This window comes from Phyllostomus hastatus, unplaced genomic scaffold, assembly GCF_019186645.2.
Source record: "Phyllostomus hastatus isolate PE091 unplaced genomic scaffold, TTU_PhHast_1.1 phas_contig_329, whole genome shotgun sequence".
Lineage (NCBI taxonomy): Eukaryota > Metazoa > Chordata > Mammalia > Chiroptera > Phyllostomidae > Phyllostomus > Phyllostomus hastatus.
The window spans coordinates 4,413,413-4,437,629 of record NW_025333854.1 but is presented as its reverse complement, the minus strand read 5'-3'; the positions used below and the strand labels follow the sequence as shown (position 1 = coordinate 4,437,629).

The window sequence follows — 24,217 nt, the reverse complement described above, 5'->3', positions numbered from 1 at the left end:
GGCTGAGATGCAAGCGGCAGTGTTCACAGGGGCGCCGCCTCCTTCTGACAAATTTGGTTCTGTTTGGCCATTTTTTCAAACGCACTTTGTCTTTTTTTTTTTTTTTGATAGCAGAATATTATTTTCTCATGTTTTTCTGTTTCTTCTTTTATGTCCCTACCTAGTGGTTCTACATCTGAAGTTCTGAACGGTCAACTCCTACTGCTCCTTAGCTCACTCTCAGGGCTGCGGCTGCTGCAGTGTTCCTTCCGTTTGTCTCGGAAGCTGGTCCTCGGTGGGGATGGCACAGCCTGGGGGGACCATGCATCCCTCCACAGATGTTCTTCATCTGCTTTCCAGAGCTTTCCCTCAGGCTGGGTTCTGCGCCACCGGCTGGGAGCGCCTGCAGCAGGCAGGTAAGGGAAAGGTGTGATCCGCCCCTCACTCAGAGCGGGACATCGTCCGTGACTAATCAGGGGAGTTTGGGGTTCTTGCCGCCGCAGAGGACGCACACCCAGCCTCCACCTGCCCATCCCCTTGTGGCGGTCAGCTAATTTTTTCCCCTTACGTCAAACCTTCCACACGGCGTTTCTATCTCAGGAAGGATCAGGTTTCAGGAGGTTTCCAGTTCCAGCTCGCTGCCTTGCCTAGACTTGAGGCTTTGTTCTTACATCTGTGGCTCCTAAAAACTCAAGTGCCCTGGCCACAAACTCAAGGGAATAAGTTCAGAGGTTTGAGGTCTCAGTTACCAGTTTCGGTTGGTGCAAATTGTCTTGACTTCTTTATGTACTTAGCTCAGTGTTTAAAAGAATGCTTCCTGCATTGTATATTTTATATTTTATATTCCCTACCTGTGACGGGAGCTTTTCAGGTTCTCTGAGTTACTATATTGATGGAAATAAGATCATGTGTCAATATTTTTAAATGAGCTTGTTTTTACTTATGCCATTAAAATTAATAAAATATGCTAAACAGGTATCAGAGACACAGAAGCAGTATTTCTGGATATGTGCTTTACCAAGGATGTAGCTTTTGACCTAATGCTGAAAGACTGGGGGGATGCGAAGGGCAGCAGGAGGGAAGGGGAAAGGTGGGATGAGACCCCGTCAGGTTCCCCAGTCCACTCCTGCTGGGAGGCCCGGGCCTGTCCCTCGGCGGCGCCGGCAGCTGACTTGGTAGTGAGCTTCTTCACTCACCACTAACCTCCAGGGGGTCGTTGAATCACGTGGCTTCCCACCTTGAGGGGACAGCCACCTTTCCTGACCTTAACTAACCTTTTCAAATTTCACTCTGTACCTTCATCCACATACGTGTCCCTCGCCCACGGCTGCTCCGTCTAGCTCCATCCATCCCGCACCGAGCACCACGCTGGGCCAGCCGCTCACATCTCCACGGGGTGAATGCACTGTGCCACGGGAGGGCCGGCACCCACGCTATCAGAGTGGCGAAACCTGTCCGCCAGTGTTCTCATTTTAACCTCTGGTTAAACTGTAACACACTGATTGAGACGCCAAACACTTCAATATGCAGAGGGAAGGGAAAAATTAATAGAGGGAACAATAAAGAAACACGCTAGCTGGTGTAAGCAAACTGCATTCCAAATACTGACCATGGAAAACTCAGTGCAGTGATGTAAAAAGAGTCCCTTATCAAAGGGTAGTTTTCAAAACACAATGGTATCAGAAGGGAAAAAAATTTACTCTTCTGTCAATTATTCCTTCACAATATATTCATTATCTCCATGAATGTAGTCTCCAACACAAACCCACTTATAAATTAGACATTTAAAACAGCTTTCTTTTCGTTGTTTTTTAAAACTTTGTATCTAACGCAGGTGTAATTATTTCAGTGATGCTACTGGAAGATACTGTGACCGAGCAGGGGCAGCGCTGCTGCGTGGCAGCACAGGCAACGGCCTGGCCCCTGGTGCGGACCACCTGGGTTCAAGGCTGAGCTCCAACTCACCACCTGTGACCTTGGTCAGTTCCTGTCTCTCTTAAAGTGCCTCTTTCCCCTGATCTGCAAATTACGAATAATAATAATACCCACTGCATAGGGTTGTTACAGGGATTCAATTAATTTTCATGTAGAAACAGATGCAGTCACGCGCTGTGTAATGACTTCTTGGGCCATGAATGACCGACGGACTGCAGGTACAATGGTGGTGGACCAGATAGCCTGGGTGTGGAGGCGGCCATCCAGTCTGGGTGTGCGTCAGTGCGCCCTTTTGCACAATAATGACATTGCCAAATGACACACTTCTCAGAACATATCCAGGATTTGAAGCAATGCATGGCTGCACATGACCGCGTGGTCAACACCGTATTCCTGTTAAGTAACTGATTAGCAGCAGCTTCAAAACGTAAAATAACAACCAGCCAGTCTTTCGTGAATCAAAGGTCAGGTGCTCCATTCTCCCAGGCACGGGACTGTAGCACCTCTGGGTGAGTTCATACGAGAAGAACTGGCCGTGGCTGTCATGTTAGTCCAAAATTTGCAGCTCATGTATTCCATCTGAGCTTCTCTACAAGAAACATTTTATCCTAAATGTTTATCCTACAGAGATGCATTTCTAAAATGGCCAGAGGGAACGGAAAATGGCATTAAAAATAACTGCTGGCAGCACCCATTTGCGGACAAACTTGAGTAATGATATAATCAATAGTGGGGCAAACCCAATAAACAGTGCTATAACAACAGGAAAACGTTCCATTTGTAGAGTGGGTTAAAAATCCTAGTGCGAGGCGAAAGAATAAAGCTTCTGGCCCCCAGTAAACACAAACTCATCTTCAGATTTACACTCTGTATGTCAGGGAAGGCGGATCCCAGAACCACGCTGTCCGGTGAGGAGGCCACCGGAGCAACGCTGTAACCGCAGTCACCTGAGTCGGAGCTCAGAGAGCCAGCATTTCCGAGTGAGTAACGGCACACTTCTTCTTCCGTCAAATAAAAGCAAATCTGAGCTGAAGGGAAAATTTGACTCAAAAAGCCTACTGCCCTGGGGAAAATGGTCTCAACTCTGGATCTGCAAGCATCTCAACATCAAACAGAAACAGGCCTTTCTTTTACAAGGAGGGGGACGCCCGCTCTCGGGGGCCTTGGAGAGGAGAGTGGGCAGACCAGTGCGTGGAAGTGGACAGCAAGGCTGAGCTGTGTCGTGCAGTAGGGACTGCTCCTAACTAGGGGCAAGCCGAAGGTCGGCGGCCCGGGAGGGAGAGAAAATGGTCTGACTAAAGGGTATCGGGTCAAGCCCTGGCTGGCGTGGCTCAGTGGATTGAGCATGGGCTGCGAACCAAAGCATCGTGGGTTCGATTCCCAGTCAGGGCACATGCCTAGGTTGCAGGCCACCGGCCCCCAGCAACCGTACATTGATGTTTCTCTCTCTTTCTCCCTCCTTTCCCTCTCTAAAAATAAATAAAATCTTAAAAAAAAAGTATCGGGTCAAGGTGAAGGTAAGAAAGCAGTAAATCGTGAGCACGTGACATCTTCACAACAGTGGGAATGCTGGTCTTAACAGCAGCTGCAGAATGAAAGAGTGGCCAGGGGTCACACCCTGCAAACAGGTTAGGTAGGCAAATAACCAGCTTTGCGTCAACTAAAAAGTCCATTCTTGCTGTCGCCCCGGGCACCAGGCTCCCCGGGGGCGCCGGCCAGACTGGGCAGAGGAGGGTGGGATGCTGCCAACATTCTCCAGCGGATCAAACCACGGGCGGCTGGAAAGACTCACAAACTTTTTCACACGAATCTCTCTCAAACATCTCAACATGCGAGAAGTAAAAAAGCAAGTCACGCAGGAGTGTGGCAATTCCTTTCTACAAATAAGAATAGATTGTAAATATTAGAATAGGGATATTTGGGGACAAACAGAAGGTGTACAATGCCATAAAAATGTTCCACAAAAAAAGCTCAGAGCAGACACCCCATTGGAGTCAACTGGTGGGGGGTTAGGGGGGAAGAGCCCACCTTTTATTCCCGTTCAACAGAACTACGGAAACTGTTCTTCAGACAGGAGGACAACGACTGCACACGTAATTGGATAAAAGTTGTTGTTGACTCAACAAACAGGTTTAAGATCTTTCAAATGCTAATTCAGCCGTTACCATCGTTACCGAAACAGAGGACCCCTCCCACTCAGTGAAAGAACTCTGCAATTCCTTTTGAAACACTAGCCTCCAAAACCCTGCAAAGAGGAAGTGGACTGAGCGTTCCCGCAGAGTTCGGACCATCGTCATTGACTCACCATCAATCAGCCTCTTTCCCTGATCTGCCTGAAGGTCTCTTTCACTAGCTACCAGAACTCTCCTTTCACTGCAGAGGGATCTGATGGATACACCAGCGAGAACGGGTGAAAAAATAGGAGCATCTGCAAATCAGCCTGAACCCTCTTCTCCTCCCATGGAGTGAGGAAAGCGTCCCCTTCCTCAAGAGCCTGTCTTAGCCTCCCCATCTGGACCGGCTGCCTCCTCCCTGCAGAGCACACTGCATAGCATTGGGCCCCCATTCTCTACGACAGAGCCAACAGCACATGGCACTGTATGTGCTAGACAGACGCCGTCATTGTATCCGGGACTGGCGTGCTTGTCCCACTGGACCACAAGCCAGGGTTAGTACTTTAGACAGCAATAGGCGGTGCCTTAATGAAAAATAAAAACTTATTTCAGCACTGTAGTATTTGAAATATGACACAGTTACCAGTCAGTGATATGTTATGGCTCTCCAAGGAAAAATTGCTGCATCTTGTCAGCCATTCTTCTCGGACAGGTAGACTTGTAATAGATGAAGCTGTAAGAAAAAGGACATGTGATGATACATTCCCTTCAGGATTAAGTGATTATCTAAAAGCTGGTTTACAACAGCTAAAAGATTATATACTATTAATGAAAAATAATTTGTAGCCCTGGCTGGCGTAGCTCAGTGGATTGAGCTCGGGCTGCAAACCAAAGTGTCGCAGGTTCGATTCCCAGTCAGGGCACATGCCTGGGTTGCAGGCCATGGCCCCCAGCAAATGCACATTGATGTTTCTCTCTCTCTCTCTCTCTCTCTCTTTCTCCCTCCCTTCCCTTTCTAAAAATAAATAAAATCTTAAAAAAATAAAAATAATTTGTTCAGGAAGATCTGATTCACTGGGTCTCCTATGCTCCACAGATACCGGGCATTAAGTGTGACCAAATTTCCAATCATTTCTATGTTCTTTTTTTTTTTTGCTGAAAATTCCCTATTGATTTACATCAAATGGCTTAAAAAAAAACCCTTCCTTTTCTTATCCTACAATTTGTGGTCTCTCTACAAAACGTAAATGAAGACACTGAGGGCTTAGGTAAGAGTGGCAAAAAGAGAAAAGCGTGACGAGGCAGAGCAGGTGAGAGACCGGGAAGGACAGGCTGGCCGAGGTCAAGGGCGTCAGAGGGGATAGAGCGGCCCCGGGCAGCCCCAGGCTGGAGAAGGCGGAGGGACACTGTGAGAGCCCACGCCGCTCCTCCTGGTGCAGCTGTGGCCATGGGACAGTGTTCCCCTCTGTCCCTTACATCATCTGCTGAAAGCGTGTACCAAGGAAACAGGTTTCGCTCTTCCACCTCTCGCTCACCTCAGAACTCCTTTCCCTACACAGGCTACTTCTTCTTTGACTTGAGGGCCCCAGACCGTAATTACCTCCTGCAAAAACTACCGCAACTCCAGCAAACATGTCAGAGAAGGAAAACAAAGTCTTGTTCTTGTCAATCGGGCTGCCTTCCTTAAACTTCATTCAGTGTCAATGAGTCCTGGCCTGTTCTGGCTTCGTTTTCTTATACTCCCCCCCCCAAAGTTATTTCCGGTTATTTCATTTTCCTCTTTGTGTGAAACGCGTTATCAAAGTCAGTGCTTGCTTCTGTCGCTCGCGCTCGCACGTGGCCTTCACAATGTTGCCAAATGAAGGAAACCTACGGAGCCAAACCTGACCCTCCCATCGGCTGTGCCCAAAGGCTCCGTCACTCCCTCTGCTGCTCTGGAAGGTGGAACGCAGGGTCCCACAAACTTGCAGGGGCGCCCAGCCTTCCGGCGTCTCTGGGCCAAGTGGGAGAAGGGGACTTGCCTCGGGCCACAGATGACATACTCTGTGACACGTAATCACACACAAAAAAGTCTCGGAATGTTTTAAATAAATGTACGATTTTGTGTTGGGCCACATTCACAGCCATCCTCAGCTGCACGCAGCCTGTGGGCCGCGGGCTGGACACCCAGCAAGCCATCCTTGAACAAGTTAAAGACCCAAGTCATGCTACCCTCTGGCGGTGACTCTGCAGGCAGATGTGGCCTGAGGGTCTCGTGGGCTACAAGAAATGCAAAACCCTTCCTTCGCCCCCATAAAGTACTCGTTTACTCTCGCTGTCTCTCCCACACACGGGCGCACACACTGCCAGAAAGGCTGTACTTTTTCCTAATAAAAATGTTTTTTTTTTCTTCTTGGGCACGGTTCACTGAGAGGTCACAGTACAGAGCCAGAGTCTCTCGAAGGCCCAGGCAGAGGCGGACGGGAGGGAGGGAGCTGTTCTGCTGTGGCCTCGGGTCAGTGAAACCCGCAGGACAGAAGATCTGATATCTCCGCTTCCTTGCCAGGGCGTTCTCTCGGGGCCGGCCGTGCGTGTGTGGCAGAATGCACCGGCTGTCCCGTACCCTGACCCCCTCCAGGGCCCATCGTCCTTCATTAGGAGTAATCACCCCATCAGCAACAGGGAGAGTGACAGAAGCTGATAAAACGCCCTTGTTCTTATTCTTATCCCATTCTTGATGCGGCCGAGGAGGAGGAGGAGGCTGAGTGACAGGGGTCCCCACGGGCCTCGGGAACCGCAGCCACTGCAGGTTGGGTCCCCAGGGTGTGACCGAGAGTCATCAGAATCGTAGCGCAGCACCACCGTGTGCGGCACTGACCGCGCCTGGCCTGAGAGTTTTATGCAGGATGGTGTGTGAGCACCAGAGGTGCGGCCTGACCAACACCTTGGAGGGGCTCCGGAGGCGGCGGATGGAGGGAGGGAACACCAGGAGGCGACCTCTGAGGCTGCATGCGGGACCTGGATGGGTGGGCTCACCGAGGTCCTGAACTAGGACAGGGAGGGAAAGGGCACGAGGCTTGGCTTGGGCACCATCTAAGCGAATAGAAGTTGAAGGAATACAAGGACCAAGAAAAACCAAGTTCAAGAGCAGGGAAATCTGTAGGTCCAGAATAGCTTGGCTGTTGTGACCACTTCCAATTGCCAGATCCTATAAGAAAAGTACAGTTGGACATCTATGAATCAGCCACCACCGGAAACCTAACTTCCCATCCCCCTTCATCGGGCTCCGGGTCCCACAGAGCCGGCCCGAGGGCAAACGCACTTGCGTGGCTGCTGTGGTTTCCCCGGGGGAGTTCCTGGAAGAAGCAACAGACATGGACACCCTGTGCGCAAAACCAGATCCTGCGGCAGAAGGTGTCAGGGTAGTGAGAGTGAGACATTCTTTGTTCAGCCAAGGTATTTTTTAATTAAAAAAAAAAAACACAACAACCTGAGAATGTAAACCTGAACGCTTCCAGCGGCCAGGACCCTACACGGTGTTTCAAGGAGACTGGCCGGGATTCCAGCTGGCCTGGGATTTGGCAGAGGTGGTCTGAAAACTTCCCCGAAAGGATTAGACAGAGTCACAAAAAGAAATACGAGACGGAGAGGCAGGCATTCTGAATCCGGATCCAAGTTCCGCCACTGACTTGTTGCTGAAAGTTTCATTTCATGAGAAAGGGCGCATGAGGAAAGTCGTATTACACGGGATGATGGGGTCAAGACCACCCTCGCCTCCCCCAAGTTCACCTGCTCTCCCGCGTCTTGGTCGCGGCTGGAAGTTTTCCGTGTGGCATTCTTCTGTGGCAAAAAAGCCAACAGAGAGGAGTAACACCTAATAGTTGTTCCGGGGAGTAAGAGATTTGTTTTTCTCCCTCTGCCAGGAGATGGGGCATGAGGGCGACACATCAAAGACCTGAAGAACACCCCTGTTTTCATCAGTTAACATTTCACGGGAGATGGCCCAATGGTGTCTAGTCAAGGATCCTTCGCACATTATGTTTAAAAATTGCTATATATGTTATTGGCATTTTCAAAAGAAATGAGTATGATGCTATAATTTCTACTGAAAATATTAAGGTGACATTTTCACATTTAATTTGGGGGCCTCATTACACTGAAAAAAAATGGGAAGGAAAGAAAGAGGACGAGTCACACTAGAAAAATGGCTTTGGGTTTTAAGACATGCTTTTATTTCAATCAGAAAATCAGTTCAACTGTACCTCTGTTTAAGAATAAACATTTGCATTCCCTGGCTGGCGTAGCTCAGTGGATTGAGCACGGGCTGCGAACCAAAGCGTCACAGGTTCGATTTCCAGTCAGGGCACATGCCTGGGTTGCAGGCCATGACCCCCAGCAACTGCACATTGATGTTTCTCCCTCTCTCTCTCTTTCTCCCTCCCTTCCCTCTCTAAAAATAAATAAATAAAATCTTAAAAAAAAAAAAAAAGAAGAAACATTTGCTCTAATCCTTCCCGCAATTTCTTTCTCATATACAGGAACTTGGGTTCTCGAACTTAATCCATTCTGGAAAACTGTTCAAGAACAGATCTGTTCCAAAACTGAACCTTTTCTGTTAGTCACCGGAGAGACGCGTGATGGGTCATACAGGTGTCAGCAAGAAAGGGTTGTCAGGTAGACCTGGGGACCCCACGTTTTCTTCGACAACTGAGATGTTTTTCCATGAACAACTTGGTCAACAACCAAATTGTTGTTCGAGAACCGAGACGTTCAAGAACTGAGGTTTGACTGTATTTTAAAATCATGGGAGGGTCCAGACTGCACTTGGAGAAAGATGTAAGAGAAAGCTATTATTCAGATAAATATCATTCTCTCACTCACATAATGTATTGATTGCTAGCTATATGAACGATTACAATTATTTAAATACATCTTAGCTTTAGCATTTCGATATTTAGCATTATAAATGTGCAACACAATTACAGAAACCCTATAACCTAAAAGTAGATCACATATATGTATAAAACAGACTTTTGGAAATCAAAATATATTTTCACATGGAAGCAACTATATCTAACCACACCAAGTTGGAAGGGCCATTTAAGCCACGATGTGGGTGAACTATAGCATTAAAATACCTAACTGCCAATATTGCTTAGAAGCAGGGCCCGTAGAGTGAGTTCCACTTCTGGGTTCGGGGAATCCAGTGTTCCTGTGCCCTCTCTGTAACCGGGGTGGGCAGAGAGAAGAGAAAGGGGGATTCCCAGACAGTGCACTTCGGAGAGAGTTTGTCAAGAAAATAAACTCCTGATGGGGGCGTTGTAACTCAGACTTTCGGCATCAGAAAACGGTTCAGACAAGGAATTCATGGGTTGTCTGTTTTCACGCACTATGGGAACCACTGGTAAGAAGACCATTTTTAGACTCGTTAAAACAAAGAACAATTAAAAAGCCAAAGGACAAGAGCAGTGTGCCCTTTTACACAGCCTTGTCCAACTGCTTTTAAAACTTGATCATACAGGAATGTAAGTTGCTTTTTTCTTAAAATGTGATTTTTGAAATAAAATATATTTTCAAGTACAGTATGCAAATTCATATGCTTCAAACTACCCCTGCATAGATCATTAGGGCATTTTTAACAGTGAAATGCATGCCAAATAAAACTCTTTAAAAATAAAAATCCAAAAGTTCGACTAGGATTTCTGCTCTTTCTAAAGACAGTAAATAGGTTTTTAAATGGTTTCAACCTCTACAATAAGACTTAGATTTTATTCAGTGTGTCTCCACTGGGGGGCGATCTGCCGCCCCCCCCACCCCCCGCCCCCGTCTGGGCGCTCAGCCGTGTCTGCAGACATCGTGGTTGCCACACTTAGGGAAGGTCGCTGTTTGTTTCTAGCGGGTTATATCTGGTTCCTAGAGCTGCTGTAACAAATGACCATGGAGATGGCAGCTAAAAACCGCCAACGTGCGTCCTCTCGCGGTTCTGGAAGCCGGAGTCCTTTCGTCCAGGTGCAGGGCCGTGCACCCGCTGAAGGCTCCAGGGCAGCCTCCTGCTGGCCTCGCCCTCCCCCTGCTGGTGGCTGGCACCCTCGGTGTCCCGGGGCTGGTGGCTGCATCACTCCCACCGAGGGCTCCCTCTTGACATGGCCGTCTTCCCTCTCTGGTCCTGTGTCTCCGTATCCAGACCCCTTGCCTTCCTTTCATAGGGACCCCAGTCACGCACCCCAGGGCCCACCCTGACCCAGTCTGCCCTCACTCTACCCTGACTGCACCTGCAAAGGTCCGGCTCTCCAGTCAGGTCCCTTTCCCACCCTCCAAGGGTCAGGACCCAAACCTTTCTCTCCGTGGGGCACAACTCCTCACCCATGACACAGAGATGCTGCTAAGCATCTGATAATGACAGCCCTTCACAGCAGAGGGTTATCCAGCCCAAAATGTCAATAATGCCAAGGCTAAGGGGCTCTCATTTCAAAACAGGTACACTTGCAACTCTGATTCTTCAACGTGATATTTAATAATCTTCAACAGCCCAGGGGTCCTGTTCTATCTACATTGTTTAGGTGCAGATATTTTAAAGCATGGATGCTTCATGCAGCCCTTCTTTGCCTTTTTTTTCCCTCCAAAAACTAAGTATTTATTTAGAACAAGAACAGAAAGGGCTGGAACTTCATCGTCTTCAAGTTCATCCACCTCCAGCAGAACCTTGTTTAGGCCTGAGCACCACCCTTCCCCTCTCTCCTGAGCAGGCCTCACCCACCTGCCTCCGCTCAGGCCCCGCCTCCGCTCAGGCCCCGCCTCCGCTCAGGCCCCGCCTCCGCTCAGGCCCTGCCCCCAGACTACCCAGGCCATGGGTGAGGCTGTCCTGGGTTGCAGAGCTGCCTCCCTCCTCAGCTCCCCGAACATTCCTTCTGACAGCAGCCTATTTTGAGGACCTTTGAGGAAGAAGCACCCATTGCTGGATGGAGTCGTGAAACGCAAAGCAGGAAACCAGTCACAGTTACTAGCTAGCTCCCGGCTGTTCACGCCACCAAGAAGCACTTTGGCTTTAAGATCAATCAAATACTACATCTACATTCCTTTTTGGACCTCGGGACAATGTAATGATAAGGCGATTAAAAAAAAGAGGAAAGATTCTGTCTTGGGAACAGGGATACATTAGGAATGGCATAACCCCGGTCACTTGAAAAATGCCAGGAAAATGATTTTCAGTTAAAAGAATAGCACCATTTTTGAAGACAACACCTATTATTTCCATACTAACAGTACATTATTTGAGATAGTCCCTTATTTGTGAACAGTGACTATTATCAGGAATAGAGAGTTTATTTTTAGTAAGACGTTGTGAGGCTTTTTTCTTCTATGTCAACGTGTGTGTCCTAGATTGTTTATTTCCGCCATTCGTGCAATGTTATAAAATGCTGTGAAACACGGGGTGTTCTGACATGGGGCGCCAGGGAGACCGAAGTCACTTCGAAGGACTGCGGTTTGGGACGAGCCGCCTCACCACACGCTTTGATACTGTTGCAGAACAACCACTTCTCCGGAAAACAGGGCCCAAAGATACACACTCTGCGAACCAAACTGTCACAGGTTCGATTCCCAGTCAGGGCACATGCCTGGGTTGCAGGCCACGGCCCCCAGCAACCGCACATTGATGTTTCTCTCTCTCTCTCTCTCTCTCTCTCTCTCACTTTCCTCTCTAAAAAATAAATAAATAAAATCTTTAAAAAAAAAAGACACTCACTGATGACTGTTTCTCAGCTGTTCCTTGTGGTTCAATGTCAGACATTCTCAGCAAGAGTTGGAATTCTTTTTGCTTCTTTTCAAATAACCCTAACAGAGCCATTTCAAATGCAGCATCTTTGAGAATAAGCGGATGGCCCCACGGCCCACTCCCCTCTAAAACACCACTGCGCATTCACCATGCAGGACTCACCCCCACCTCCTCCCAACACCGCCGTGAAAAGAGGGAAGTCAGCGTTCGTGCATGTCCCACACCGGGTCTGAGCTTCCAAAAGAGTCTTTTTGCTGAGAGGCACTTTTTAGCCAAAGGTCCCAGCTGTGAATCATCTGTGGCCATTAGCTGCCACGTCCCTCTGCCCTCCTTCACCCTGAACAACCTCAGTCTCGGCTGACTTCTGCGACCTTGATACTTGGGAAGCTGACAGCATGGTGACGCTGTCACGTGATTAGATCCGGCGCGGACATCTCCCACAGGAACACCACAGAGGTGACTGCGGTTCTCCCTGCATCCTGTCGGACGGCACACGGTTTTTATTTCCCCCTTTCCTGACCATTTTCACTTGGGTCGTCTGATTCAAGTCCTGTCTGGCAGGCTTCTCCACTGCACAGTCACTCTTTCTCCTTTCCATTAGTAAGAATTTTGTGTGAAGTTACTTTGAAACCATGTAACATTCTGTGCCTCATGAAACTTTTCCTTGATTTGTTCAAGTAAGTTGTATCAGTATTTACCCATTATTATCCAGTGGGCATCACTCAGTGGCTGCTAATGCACACTGGATGTCCACTCGGCCCCAGCTTTGTCCAGCGGGGGCCCTTCCCTCCGGCTCCTGCTGCCCTTGGGCGGCACCCATCATTCCCTGCACGCGTCACTGCTTTCTGGCACAAGATGGTCCAGGCTTCATGTAGACTTTCCCGCACCCCAGCCCCGAGGTCGGCCCTTTCTCCAACAAGTCCTAGTTGCTATGGGTAAAGCAGGGTATTTGGAGCCGAGATGTGGTGCTAAGTGTGCTCACCAGGCCCGGGAAACCACAGCTCCACCTCAGCCGGCAGAGCTGAGGCTCCTTGCAGGCACTCCGCCCCCCACCCCTGCCCCGCACAGACCACACACTGGCCGAGGCATGATGGGAGTGAACCATGGTCACTTCAAATCACTGCCCTGCAAACATTTGTCAGTGAATCAACACGACCCATTCCCTTGACTGTTCTGTTTCATAAAATAGTCATAACAGTGATGTTTGAATATTCCTGTTTCAGCCATGCTCCTCCTTTACAAAGATATTTCTTTCACATTTCTTACGTAGCGGAGACAGCCTGAGAGTGAGCCCCTGTGCCTGACTTCACCCCAGGACTCGCACGATGCCGGCCAGCCCTTCAGCGCGAAAGGAGAGGCGACACAGGCTGGACTCTCTGCCGGTGGCTGGAGATGGTGAGAGACACAGCTGGCTATTCCAGCGCAACGCCTGAGCACGGTGTCTAAGGAAACAGGCTCTGGAGTGGGACCAAACTATGCCAAATTTCCTGCTCGACTGCTTAATTAAGAATGTGTCCTTGGGCCATTATTTAAGCTCGCAAAGTTCCAATTTCCTCCTCTCGCGTCAGGGACCGTGAAAGCCAGTACAGGGCGCTGTGGACTGCATTGTATCCTGCCATTCCCAAGCACTGTGCGCAGGTATTAGGTAACAAACATAAAACACTGTAACCATGTCCCATATTAAAATTTGGCCAGAAAGCGTTTGGTTTATAGAACATCTATCTCTAAGTAGTTCAAAGCATCTAGATTTAAAAAAAATTGCAGTAAACTTTACCACATCCTTTAGCAAACAGGAAACTCAATCTCGTGGAGATCGACAGAGAATCCGTAAAACAAGAAGGGGTTGCCTGACAATTCTTAATGCGTCCTGAAAATCAGATGTTCCTTCATGCCTTTCACATGGCACATTAATCAGTAATTTCAGCTTACAAGAAACTGAAAGGGTGTCACTCACTGGCAAGGCATGCACACCTGCAGTTTATCTGCTAATGCACCCTGCTTTCACTTGTCTCCTTGTTTCTCTTTAGAAGTCCACTCTACATGTCCATTTAAACCTGCCCCCCCGGTGCCAACAGAATAAATAACTACCCCACAGTGCTACCTCTGGGCCACATCATTTTAAAGCCGTGGTTTCCAACCTGCTCCGGATCCCGTGATTAAAATGACAGAGGACTGAAAAACTCCTGATGCCCAGGCTGAATCCCAGGCCAACTGAACCAGAATGTCTGAGGACAGGATCCAGGGGGTATTTTGAAGTTCCCTGGCAACGCCGACACGCGGCCAAATCAAGACCCAACGTTCTAGGACTAACCAGAGTGCGCGGGTCCTCATATCTGCCGCCTTCTGGGGTGAATGAAGGGTGAATTGGGGGTGGAAGAATCAGGGACAGCCTGGGCAGGACAAAGGGCTGTGACAAGTCTTTATGAGTGACATGAATGAAAAAGAGCGAAGCGAGGAAATTTAGAAACCGTAGCAACCCAAAAGGTTTGGTCCCAGTTGTGAACAACTGGGCCTCCGAGAGGATATGTATTAAAAAATAAATAACCGCACACTGATTATCTTTCCATCTCTGTGGTATATTATGAAAAATCTGTAAGCCCATAAAATGAATTCCTGTGAAAAGCTAAAAACCCCGTGTAGAGTAACAGCCCGATGTCAGTGAACGGATGGACACTGTTTGGCAACTTGAGCGGCGGCCTGGCGCCCGACGCTGCCATTTATCACACAGGAGCGCGCCTCTGAAAACCGGTTGGGCGGAGCGCCTTCCACATGAAAAGTAATGATAAACAGGTGAAGCTCAAAATGGCAAATCTGGTGTTTTGATAACGTTCTGCCCATAAATCCCTCTTTTGAAGTGTCTTTAACAAAACCACCACCACCAAAACAACTTCGCTGTCAAAGACCAGGATGAAAAGCATACACCGTGCAGGGCGTGAGTTGCAGGCTTTGTTTGGTTGCTTTGTTGTTCCACATCCCCAAGGCCAACCCACCTGCCTGGGAGAGAGTAGGCGCTGTTTAAGCCATACTATCCATTCAGATGAAGGGAGTTGGCCTCGGTGAGCCTGGCTTTCAGTTTACTGTCACTTTCGCAGAGGCCAGTCGCTGCCTGTACCCGCCCACGCGCGCCCCGACACCCTACCGCCCTCTTCTTACAAGCGCCGAGACTCCGCGCTACCGCCGACGCCGACGACAACCCCTGACTCCCGGCGGGTGCTGTGGGTCCCAGATTTACCACCCACAGCGGAGGCAGCCCCGGTCCCTTCGTCAGACTTGGATACCCCGAGCGTGGCCAATGGGAGGCGGCGGCCGCCGCTGTCCCCGGGCGTCGCCAGCATCCTCGCGCGTCTCCCCCCCGCCCGCCGTGCCCCCCGCGCCGCCGGCCGTGCCCTCCGACGGCGGGGCCCGACCTCCCGCGCCCCCTCCACCCCTCCTCGGCCCTGCATTCGTCTCACCTGGGGGACGGCTGTCCGCGGAGCTCGGGCGCACGGCGGCCAGGAGGCACAGGAGGAGCAGCGGCTGGGGAGGCGGCACCCGGGGCCCCCGCAGGCCTGGGAGGGCGCGCATGGTGCCGGCGGGTCCCGAACGGTCCTCGCCAAGGCCAGCCCTTCGGGGCACTGCCGTAGGTGCCAGGAGTCCCCGAGCACACTCACGGGTGGCTGGACGCAAGAGAAAAGGCGGAATGGGAGGGGCCCGCCGTCCTGCCCTCCTCCCCCAGGGCATTCTCCCCGAGCTCAAAGCCGCCCCGCGACTGCGCCCGGCGCTCCTTCAATGGTGCGGCGCTCACCCCGCGCCCGTGCGCCGCAGACGCGCCGGATGCGCGGCGGCCACTGCCCAGCGCTGCCTCTCCCGCCTGCATCCTGCAGGATCCGGCGGGTCTGGGAGACAGCGTGCTGAAGATGCAGGGCAGGTGACGCCTGTCTTAGCCTGTCTAACACACACACACACACACACACACACACACACACACACACACACACACATTATGTTATATATAATGTCTGCGGACTATTCTCCACAGTGCATTTGACGCAGGCTCGTGTACGCGCTTTGACGGGACAGATGAGAGGGTGGGGACCACTGATCTGCCCCCCCCCGCCCCGCCCAGCCCCTGGGTTATTGAGGAGACGCCCGTTTGCACTGGGAAGAGGCGCTATCCGGCTGCCATGCGCCCCGGCCTGGCCTTTCTTCACTCTGGGTACTGCCGGCGCACACACCCTCCCCTCCAGTCTCCGAAGGCTAAACCGGTTCTCTCCAGACTGACAGTGCCGAAGCCCCCAAGTGCGCCTGCTTTTCTTCTCCTTGTGTTTGCTTAGCCTGCCCGGGTTTGGGGAGCCACCCAGGGCTCCAGAAACAAACACTACCAACAACGGCTGCTGTGACCTGCACAAAGCTGTCGACTCGAACGCTCTTTATACTGCTACTTACTCAGCCAGGCTGTGACTTGGAAAGTTCAGCGCTCCCCACCAAATAAAGCAAACCAACTAAAAGCTATGGCTTTATCAGAGAGGGGAGGAAGGATCTCCATGGCACCATAGAACACTGACTAGCAGGAGCTGATGACTTCCCCAGCTGCTGCGATGACACGGAGAGATCCGATTAAGATAACTCAGATCCCTGGGGAGAAGTCGGGAGGGGCGGGTGGAGGTGTCGGCCAGGCAACGGAGGGCTGTCTGGGACGGGATTGGCTGAGAAGCGGGCGCCTCCGGAGCCCATGGAAATTCAAAAAGGGCTGGTTGCCTGGCTCCGGAGCTGGCTCCCTCTCAGGCTCTGGCTCTCAGGCCCTTCCCCCTCCGGGATGCCTCGGTGATGCTGCTGCAGCCGCCTGCCTCTCCCGACGGAGGGCACTTCGGGTGGGAAGGAACTCGGGGCACAGCCCAGGGTCAGGCCGGCCTGGCAGGGGGTGGCAGGGTCGCTCTTTGGGTGTTCTGGAGGGGACAGGCTGTGAGGCAGAAGCCTGCCGTCCTTCCAAAATTGTGTAGTTTTTTGTGTCTTATGTTGTTTTAGTTTGTAAACTAACTGTATAGAAACACGGTAACAGGGAAAAGATAGAACTCAGGTGGTAGAGTTTGGCCTTAATTGACAGGCTTAAGTGATTAAAGCTGTGATTTGATAGGCTTAAGTGACTGCTTTTGAATAAAGACTCCTTTCCTGTATCACCAAACCTTTGCCTCTGGAATTTTCACCCAGAGGGCGGCCGCTGTTCAGTAACAGCAGCACATTAAAAATGTGTGTGTGTGTGTGTGTGTGTGTGTTTTAAGTATTTCTCAGGAGCTTTGCTTCCTCCCCCTTTGTCTTTTGGACATCAGGGTAGATAGTCGTAAATGAAAAATATATCCATGTCCAAAACACAGAGATTAAAAAAACGTTACATATACATTTTTAAAATTTCAGTGCTCAGCCAGGGCTCTGCTCCCTCTGGGCAGGGAGGGTTCATTGTTCCTTGGTGTGTATTACGAAATGATCTCATTTCTGGGTCCATATTATACAGGCGAAACTGTGAGAAAGACTGCAACCATCATTGCAATGGGTGTTGAGAGTATGAGTGATGGAGTCTAGTAACCACCGATAAATGTCCACCAGGTGCCAGCCACTGTGTTCAAAACAGGCTGCGTGGCCAGCGTGCAGCGCACCCGTGTGCACACACACACACACACACACACACACACGCAGAGTGGGTCATCTGGGGAGTCAGTTGTCCATAAGCTTCCAGGCTAAGAGAGGCCTGTCCTCAGCCAAGGTCATGATGATTCAGCCTCTCTGAGCAAAGCCTTGTGAGACACCTGGAAGGGCTCAACACTTCCCAGGAGGGCCTCTCGGGACGTCGGCCCACCTTGCTGAACCCCAGGTGCCGGGTCATGGGCTGCTGAGTCACAGCCCTGGGGGGCTGCCCCCATCCGGCCGCAGAGCCCACGCCACACGCGCCCCATCGTCCAGTGCCTTCGGGAGCTTCAGGGAACCCCGCCTGGCCTTCCCCAGTTAGTCCTATAAAGTCCTGAAGCTCAAACTCACCTTGCTTCCAATGAGCCGGCCTCATGTCAAGGAAAATCATCTTTTCAGTTGAGTTAGCTCGTTTTGTGAACAGGAAAAAAAAAGACTTGCCCGAGTGGAGGCTAATTCCCACAGTCAATGTTATTGTTAGAGCAACACGGGCCTACAAACAAACAGAGTTCTGATTTTGCTACACCTCTGGAAAGTCTTTTTCCCGCTGTTGCCGTTAGTGTTTAGATATTGGTGTGTTTAGCCGTATCCTCACTCCACTTTTTGCAGATGCGCTCTCCCTGTGTGGCTCTTTCAGACCTTTCTGGTCCCAAGTGACCTTTCCCGCCGTGGTGAGTTAAACGCGGCCCTAATGCTCCGGCCCTGGCCTGGCCATGAGGTGTGTTGCAGAGCAGGGAGGGTCCCGGATTTCCTTTCCTCCAGCTGGGTGGGCTCTGGGACCTACTGCATATTGCTGAAGTCACACTGTGTGGGTCTCTGGATCCAGGCCACGGGAGTGCCCACTCCCCTTCTCCTCACTCTCAGAGGCAGCCGCAGGGAAAGGGATGGGACGCTGTGCCTTGAGGAGCCCAGAGTACGCAGCAGGCCCAGGACACAGGGAGATGTCGCGGGCAACCAGAGTGGCCAAGGTGCAGGCAGGAGCCGGCTCCCTGCGGGACCCTTCCTGAAGTCCAAGGACAAGGCCAGGCCCCAGCTGAGTGCCCCACGACGACCCAGGCGATGTTCCTGGAGCAGGAGAGCAGCTTGGGGTCCCTGTCCCAACTGCCCCCTCTGCTGTGAGGGGTAACCACTCTGCTGTTCTAAGCCGCCATATTGTGGGGTAGGTTAAATCGCCACAAAAAAAAATAATCCAAACTCTCTCCTCGGAACTCACAGGACTGCCCCTAGGACTAATCTGACAATGAATAATTACAGGCTCATGACTCGGCCTTCATTCTTGGCGTAAATTTCCATTTAAATATTTTATTGGTATTCAACTTCAGTGATTCTATCGTCTTTCCACACCACATTACAACTCTTCTCGGTACCTGCAAATAGTGCATGATTCTTCACATTTCCTATAGTGTCTTAAAATGATACTCTCAATGAGCTCTCTTTTAAAAAATATTTTTACCTAGCTGGTGTAGCTCAGTGGATTGAGCACGGGCTGCAAACCAAAGCGTCACAGGTTCGATTCCTAGTCAGGGCACATGCCTGGGTTGCAGGCCACGGCCCCCAGCAACTGCACATGGATGTTTCTCTCTCTCTCTTTCTCCCTCCCTTCCCTCTCTAAAAATAAATAAATAAATAAATAAATAAATAAATAAAATCTTTTAAAAATATATATATTTTAATTAAATGATTGGGCTTTCACTGGTTAATAAAATTCTATAGGTTCCAGCTGTATGATTCTGTAACACATCATCTGTGCATTGTATTGTGTGTTCCCCACCCAAGTCCCAGCCTCCTTCCGTCTCTGTTTATCCCCATTTAGCCTTTCCTACCTCCCCTTTCCCTCTGGTGGTTTTTACTTAATAGAAAACCAGTGTAAGGAAAACACGTCTGTCTTACAAACTCACGTGTATAAAATACTGCTATAGAATTTTACTTTTTTTGAGATATATAGTAAGCTGTCATTGAATAAAAAGTGTGTGACAGGTTCTTGGAGAGGTGTGGGAATGAGAGTGAGAATGTGGGTGCAGGTTACCTGCCGGGGTCCTGCCTCGGCGGGGTCTCAGGGTCCCCGAAGGAGGAACAGCTAAGGTGAAGAGACTGGAGTGAGACACCCAGTGGAGTGCCGGGGGACAGCCAGGCTTTTTGGGCCTGACTGACTCACCGAGAAAAATCAATCTTTATTTTTATAGGGGAGGTTATACAACATTCAATGCATAGTGTGATTATTAAAACAGAAACAGTTACCATAGAAATAACTCCGAAAAGTTCAGAAGGTTTTACAGTTCAATCATGTTAAACAAAGAAATAACCGAAAAGTACAAGAGGTCCCACAGATCAACCATGTTAAACAAAGGTTATTTTGACCAAGAGGGTCATTAATCAGATAGCCAACGAAGCTATACGGGCACAAACTTTCAGGTGCCAATTAGTAACTAGGCGTCTATTAAGATTCTAGGGATTGGTCTAAGTTAAAAGGGTGCAAGGGGTGATTTATAGGTTATATAGAAATTAGCTAACCTCCGTTGAGGTTATGTTTGTCTTGGTTAGGTGACTGGTTTTTTGCCTAGGTTTTTTGACTTATACATCTTGGTGGGGGGGCATGTTTTGTATTCGTTTCCATGTATTGAGATTATTATTTCCAACTAGAACTCCTTGCTTCTTTACACTCCTGTCCAGGGTGTGGGAGGGGTAGTGGCTCTAATAAATCTTAAGCTTTTGAGTGGTGACTCCCTAAGAAACATTCCTAGCAACAGCTTCCTCCAGCGTTCTGGCAGTTGGTCTGCCCATAGTTTAATTTTGTCCTCAACTTCCCAGGTGGGGAAGCAGGCAGCATTAGGGTTGCTAGGGGTCTCTATTCTGTGGTCAGCAAGTCATTTCACGCAGAGTCAGAGGCATCGTGCAGATTTTTTGCTATAACACACAGGTGTCTAAAGATCCCACCACCTGTTGCTAGTAGGGGCAGGCACGCAGGAGGAGACAGACAGGAGACCCGGCCACAGTCGCCTCTGCTGTGCAGATGCGTCTCATCCATCCCGACTGTGCCAAGGATCAGCTGTTGGTCGGCTCCCAACAGTTACCAATGAAAATATACGCTATTTTAAAAATATCAGAGAAAAACATCAGTCTGTAGTATATAAAGTGCTACAAATAAAGGGGAGAATTTCCCACGGGTCATTCGTAGAAAAGGAGCAATGAACAGCCCAAAGCTGCCCATACAAGTCACAGGGACATGGTGGGCACATCTCTGCAGCGGCCCCAGGGTTCCCACCACCACAGGTCACACGCCCTGGCTGCCCTTGAATGCGGGCAGGCCTGTGAATGGCGGGGCGGTCACTACGTTCATTAGAGCCCATGTGATAAGACTCCACTGCGCAGGCGGCGGGGAACCATTCCCAGGCGCCCTCATGCCTGTCTGGGAGAAACGAGCAGCCCCACTGTGAACTGACGACCTGTGGGGAGGACCGACCTTTGGGAGCGACCCTGTGGAACGGAACTCGGCCAACAACCTGTGAGCTTGGGAGGAGCCCCACAGCCTCAGGTGCAGCTGTGCTCACACCCTGGCCACACGCAGCCCGGGACCCCGGAGGGTTCCCGACCCAGGCCTGACCCGGAGCTTCGGGCCCGGGGAAGCTGCGCAGTCACACATGGGTGTTGAGCAACTAAGCTTGTTGGAACTTATTGTGCGTCAGTAGAAAACTAATAATGCAGGGGACCCATCCGATGGGCCTCCAGCCCCATTATAAGAAAATAATTCTGTTCTTGAACAAGGTCAGGAATGAACAGGAAAGAAAAATACTTAGTCATCTCTGAATATTAGAAAGAATGGATGAAAAGTTCCAGGGCTACTCAGAAGGCTGTATCATTTCTAAATTGGGACCGAAGACCAACTCATAGTCATTTGCTCTCTTTCTGGGGAAGGAAGAAGGATACACACACACACACACACACACACACACGTGAATGTATCTACAGATGCAGTCACATGTATGTACATGTATATAGGTACATGTATGTACATGCATATAGTACATATACAGTGTGTATTTATGCACTCATATTTTTAAAATATATTTTATTGATTATGCTATTACAGTGGTCCCATTCCCCCATTCACTCCCCTTCATATTTTTAATTAAGTAAAAAATTTAAGCAATGCATGCCGGTCCCTCGACCTCAGAATTGGAAGTCCTCTGCCACACCCCAGGTAATACTAATTGGTCTAAGCCAATGAGTATAGTATCATGGTCCTTAGCCATGCTGTGCAGAAGGGGCCACAGAGCTAATGAGGTAAAAGAGCAAATGGGCTATGAGGGGCCGCTCTCGCCAACGAGGTGCAAAGCCTTCAGGGGAGAAAGGCTGGCCACCCCTTGGACCCTGAGCGCAGCCTGGATGCGGGATTGGCGGCGGGCGTGAGCGATTGGGTGGCGAGCAGCTCACTTTCCCAACCGCAGCAGAGGAGAACAAAAAAGCAACCTGGGTTCGAGGCTTGGGCTCTGAGAGGCTCCTTGCAGACCCGTGTCAGACGGCGATGGCTTTAGGGACAGCAGCCTCCTGGGGACGTCTAGTTCATGGCAGCTCCGGGACACCCCGTGCCCTGCCTCGGTTTAATAAAAGCCTTCCGCTGTGCCCGGGAACTCCCATCCGTCTCCCCACGGGACTCTCCTTCTGTGTCCTAGTTTAATGACTCATCTTTGCTCGGAGGATTAAAAGCACTATCTGTGGCCTTTCGTAATCTGGGGCTTAAACTACTCTAACTTACCTTTCCACAGCTTCCCCCGCCCAAACTCTGTCATCATGAATTCTCGGGGTTCCCCCCAAATCAGTTGTCTTAGGAGCCTCGTTACCTATACCTGTGATTATTTTTTCTTTTTCTTTTTTCTTCCCCTTCCCTTTCCTATTTTCTTATTTTTTTCTTTTAACACTTAGAATAGCATTGCCTGTATCCTCCGCTGCCTGGTCCTCGCCTGAGTTTCTGTGTGCCCTTTTCTCCAGAAAATTCTCTTCGACTGTCCCCTTCCAAGAGCTTCTTCGCCAGCTCCCCTTCTAAGAGCTCCTTCACCAGCTCCCAAGGCATCCTGTGTGCGCCCGTATACCCACTCCCCAGGGACTGTGCTGTGATTGTCTGTTTTATCTCCACCCTCGGCTCCCTAAGTGCTGGGCGACGCCTGGTTCGCATTCGCATCCCATGGGCCTCAGCGCCCAGCTCACACTTGTTGCAGAAACCAATGAGAGAATGACACTCAGAAGTGACAAAGGCTGTTCTTTGAAAGGGAACCATCTCCTGGAGTGTCCCCACCAACTCCCCCCACCCCCCCAGAGATGACGTGATGTTGTTATTGGTTGCAGTTCTTTTTCAGGGATATTTCCCAACCTATGCAAATTGTTCCTAGACCCCGATGGTGGCGTTCTGTGCCCACTGTCCTGCACCAAGCTGTTCTACTTCGACCACGCACCTACTTACTCCCCGGAGAGCTTTCGCCTTCAAACAGCTAAATGTCGTTCCATTCTGTGGCTGTTCAACCATGCGCTGACCAGGTCTCCATTGACCGCATTGATATTGTTTTGATCCTTTCCATTTACAAACAGTTCAAAAATTCATATTATTGTACAAGTGTACAATAGCCATAATATCCAACAATTCATATTATTGTACAAGTGTTGATAATGACCATTATCAACAAGACAAGTAACAGCAAGGGTTGGAGAGGTTGTGGAGAAAAGGGAACCTCATTCACAGCGGGTGGGAATGGAGACTGGTGCGGCCACTACGGAAAACAGTGTGGATGTTTCTCAAAAAAGATTCAGAATAAAGTTACCATATGACCCAGCAACCCCTCTTCTGGGTAGGTACCTGGATAAACGGAAAACATTTATTTGTAAAGATACATGCACCCCTACGTGCACTGCAGCATTGTCCACGCTGGCCAAGACATGGAGACACCCTCAGTGCCCTGCGACAGGTTACATAACGACGATGCGGTGCGTCTACAGCAGGCAACACTACTGAACCATAAGAAAAGATGAAACACCGCCATTTGCGATGACATGGATGGACCGTGAGAATGTCATTCTAAGGGAAATAAGTCAAAGTCAAGAACCGTATGAGTTCACTCACATGCGGGATATAAAACTGAAACTCATAGACACAGACAGCAGTGTGGTGGTGACCGGAGGGAAGGGGGGTGGAGTAGTAAAGGGTAAAGCAACCAAATATGTGATGATGGGCAGAGATTTGACTTTGGGTGGTGAACACACAATACAATGTACAGATGGTGTATTACAGAATTGTACACCTGGAACTTGTATAATTTTGTTAATATCACCTCAATAAATTCATTTTTTTTCTTTTTTTTAAAGATTTTATTTATTTATTTTTAGAGAGGGAAGGGAGGGAGAAAGAGAGAGAGAGAGAAACATCCATGTGCGGTTGCTGGGTGCCGTGGCCTGCAACCCAGGCATGTGCCCTGACTGGGAATCGAACCTGCGATGCTTTGGTTCGCAGCCCGTGCTCAATCCACTGAGCTACGCCGGCCAGGGCTTCAATAAATTCATTTTTAAGAAGATAGTTGTGTTGTAAACTTTGATAGGCATTGCCCCGTTGTACTTCCTTAAGGCTGTCTTTGTTTACATTCTCCCCAATGACGACGAGACGACCTGTATCCCCTATGTGGACACCAGCTAGTCAGTGTCAAAGTCAGGGTCTTTGTTGGTCAGTTGCAGAACAGCAGACATTCACAGTCTCGTTGTATTTCTTTTATTATAAGTCAGGACAAGCAATGTTTCC

General features: G+C 49.8%; 1 protein-coding gene across 1 annotated transcript in view; it reads right to left on the bottom strand.

The window, feature by feature from the left end:
* EMB (embigin) overlaps window positions 1–15,500 on the bottom strand; it is a 44,123-nt gene extending 28,623 nt beyond the window's left edge. Inside the window, exons 1-2 of the mRNA XM_045839973.1 lie at window positions 15,234–15,500; window positions 4,672–4,761 (exon numbers count right to left, since the gene is read on the bottom strand). Of these exons, the coding sequence (XP_045695929.1) occupies window positions 4,672–4,761; window positions 15,234–15,345 (202 nt within the window). The 5' untranslated portion in view covers window positions 15,346–15,500. The remainder of the gene's footprint in view (window positions 1–4,671; window positions 4,762–15,233) is intronic.
* Between the last annotated feature and the right edge of the window lie 8,717 nt (window positions 15,501–24,217).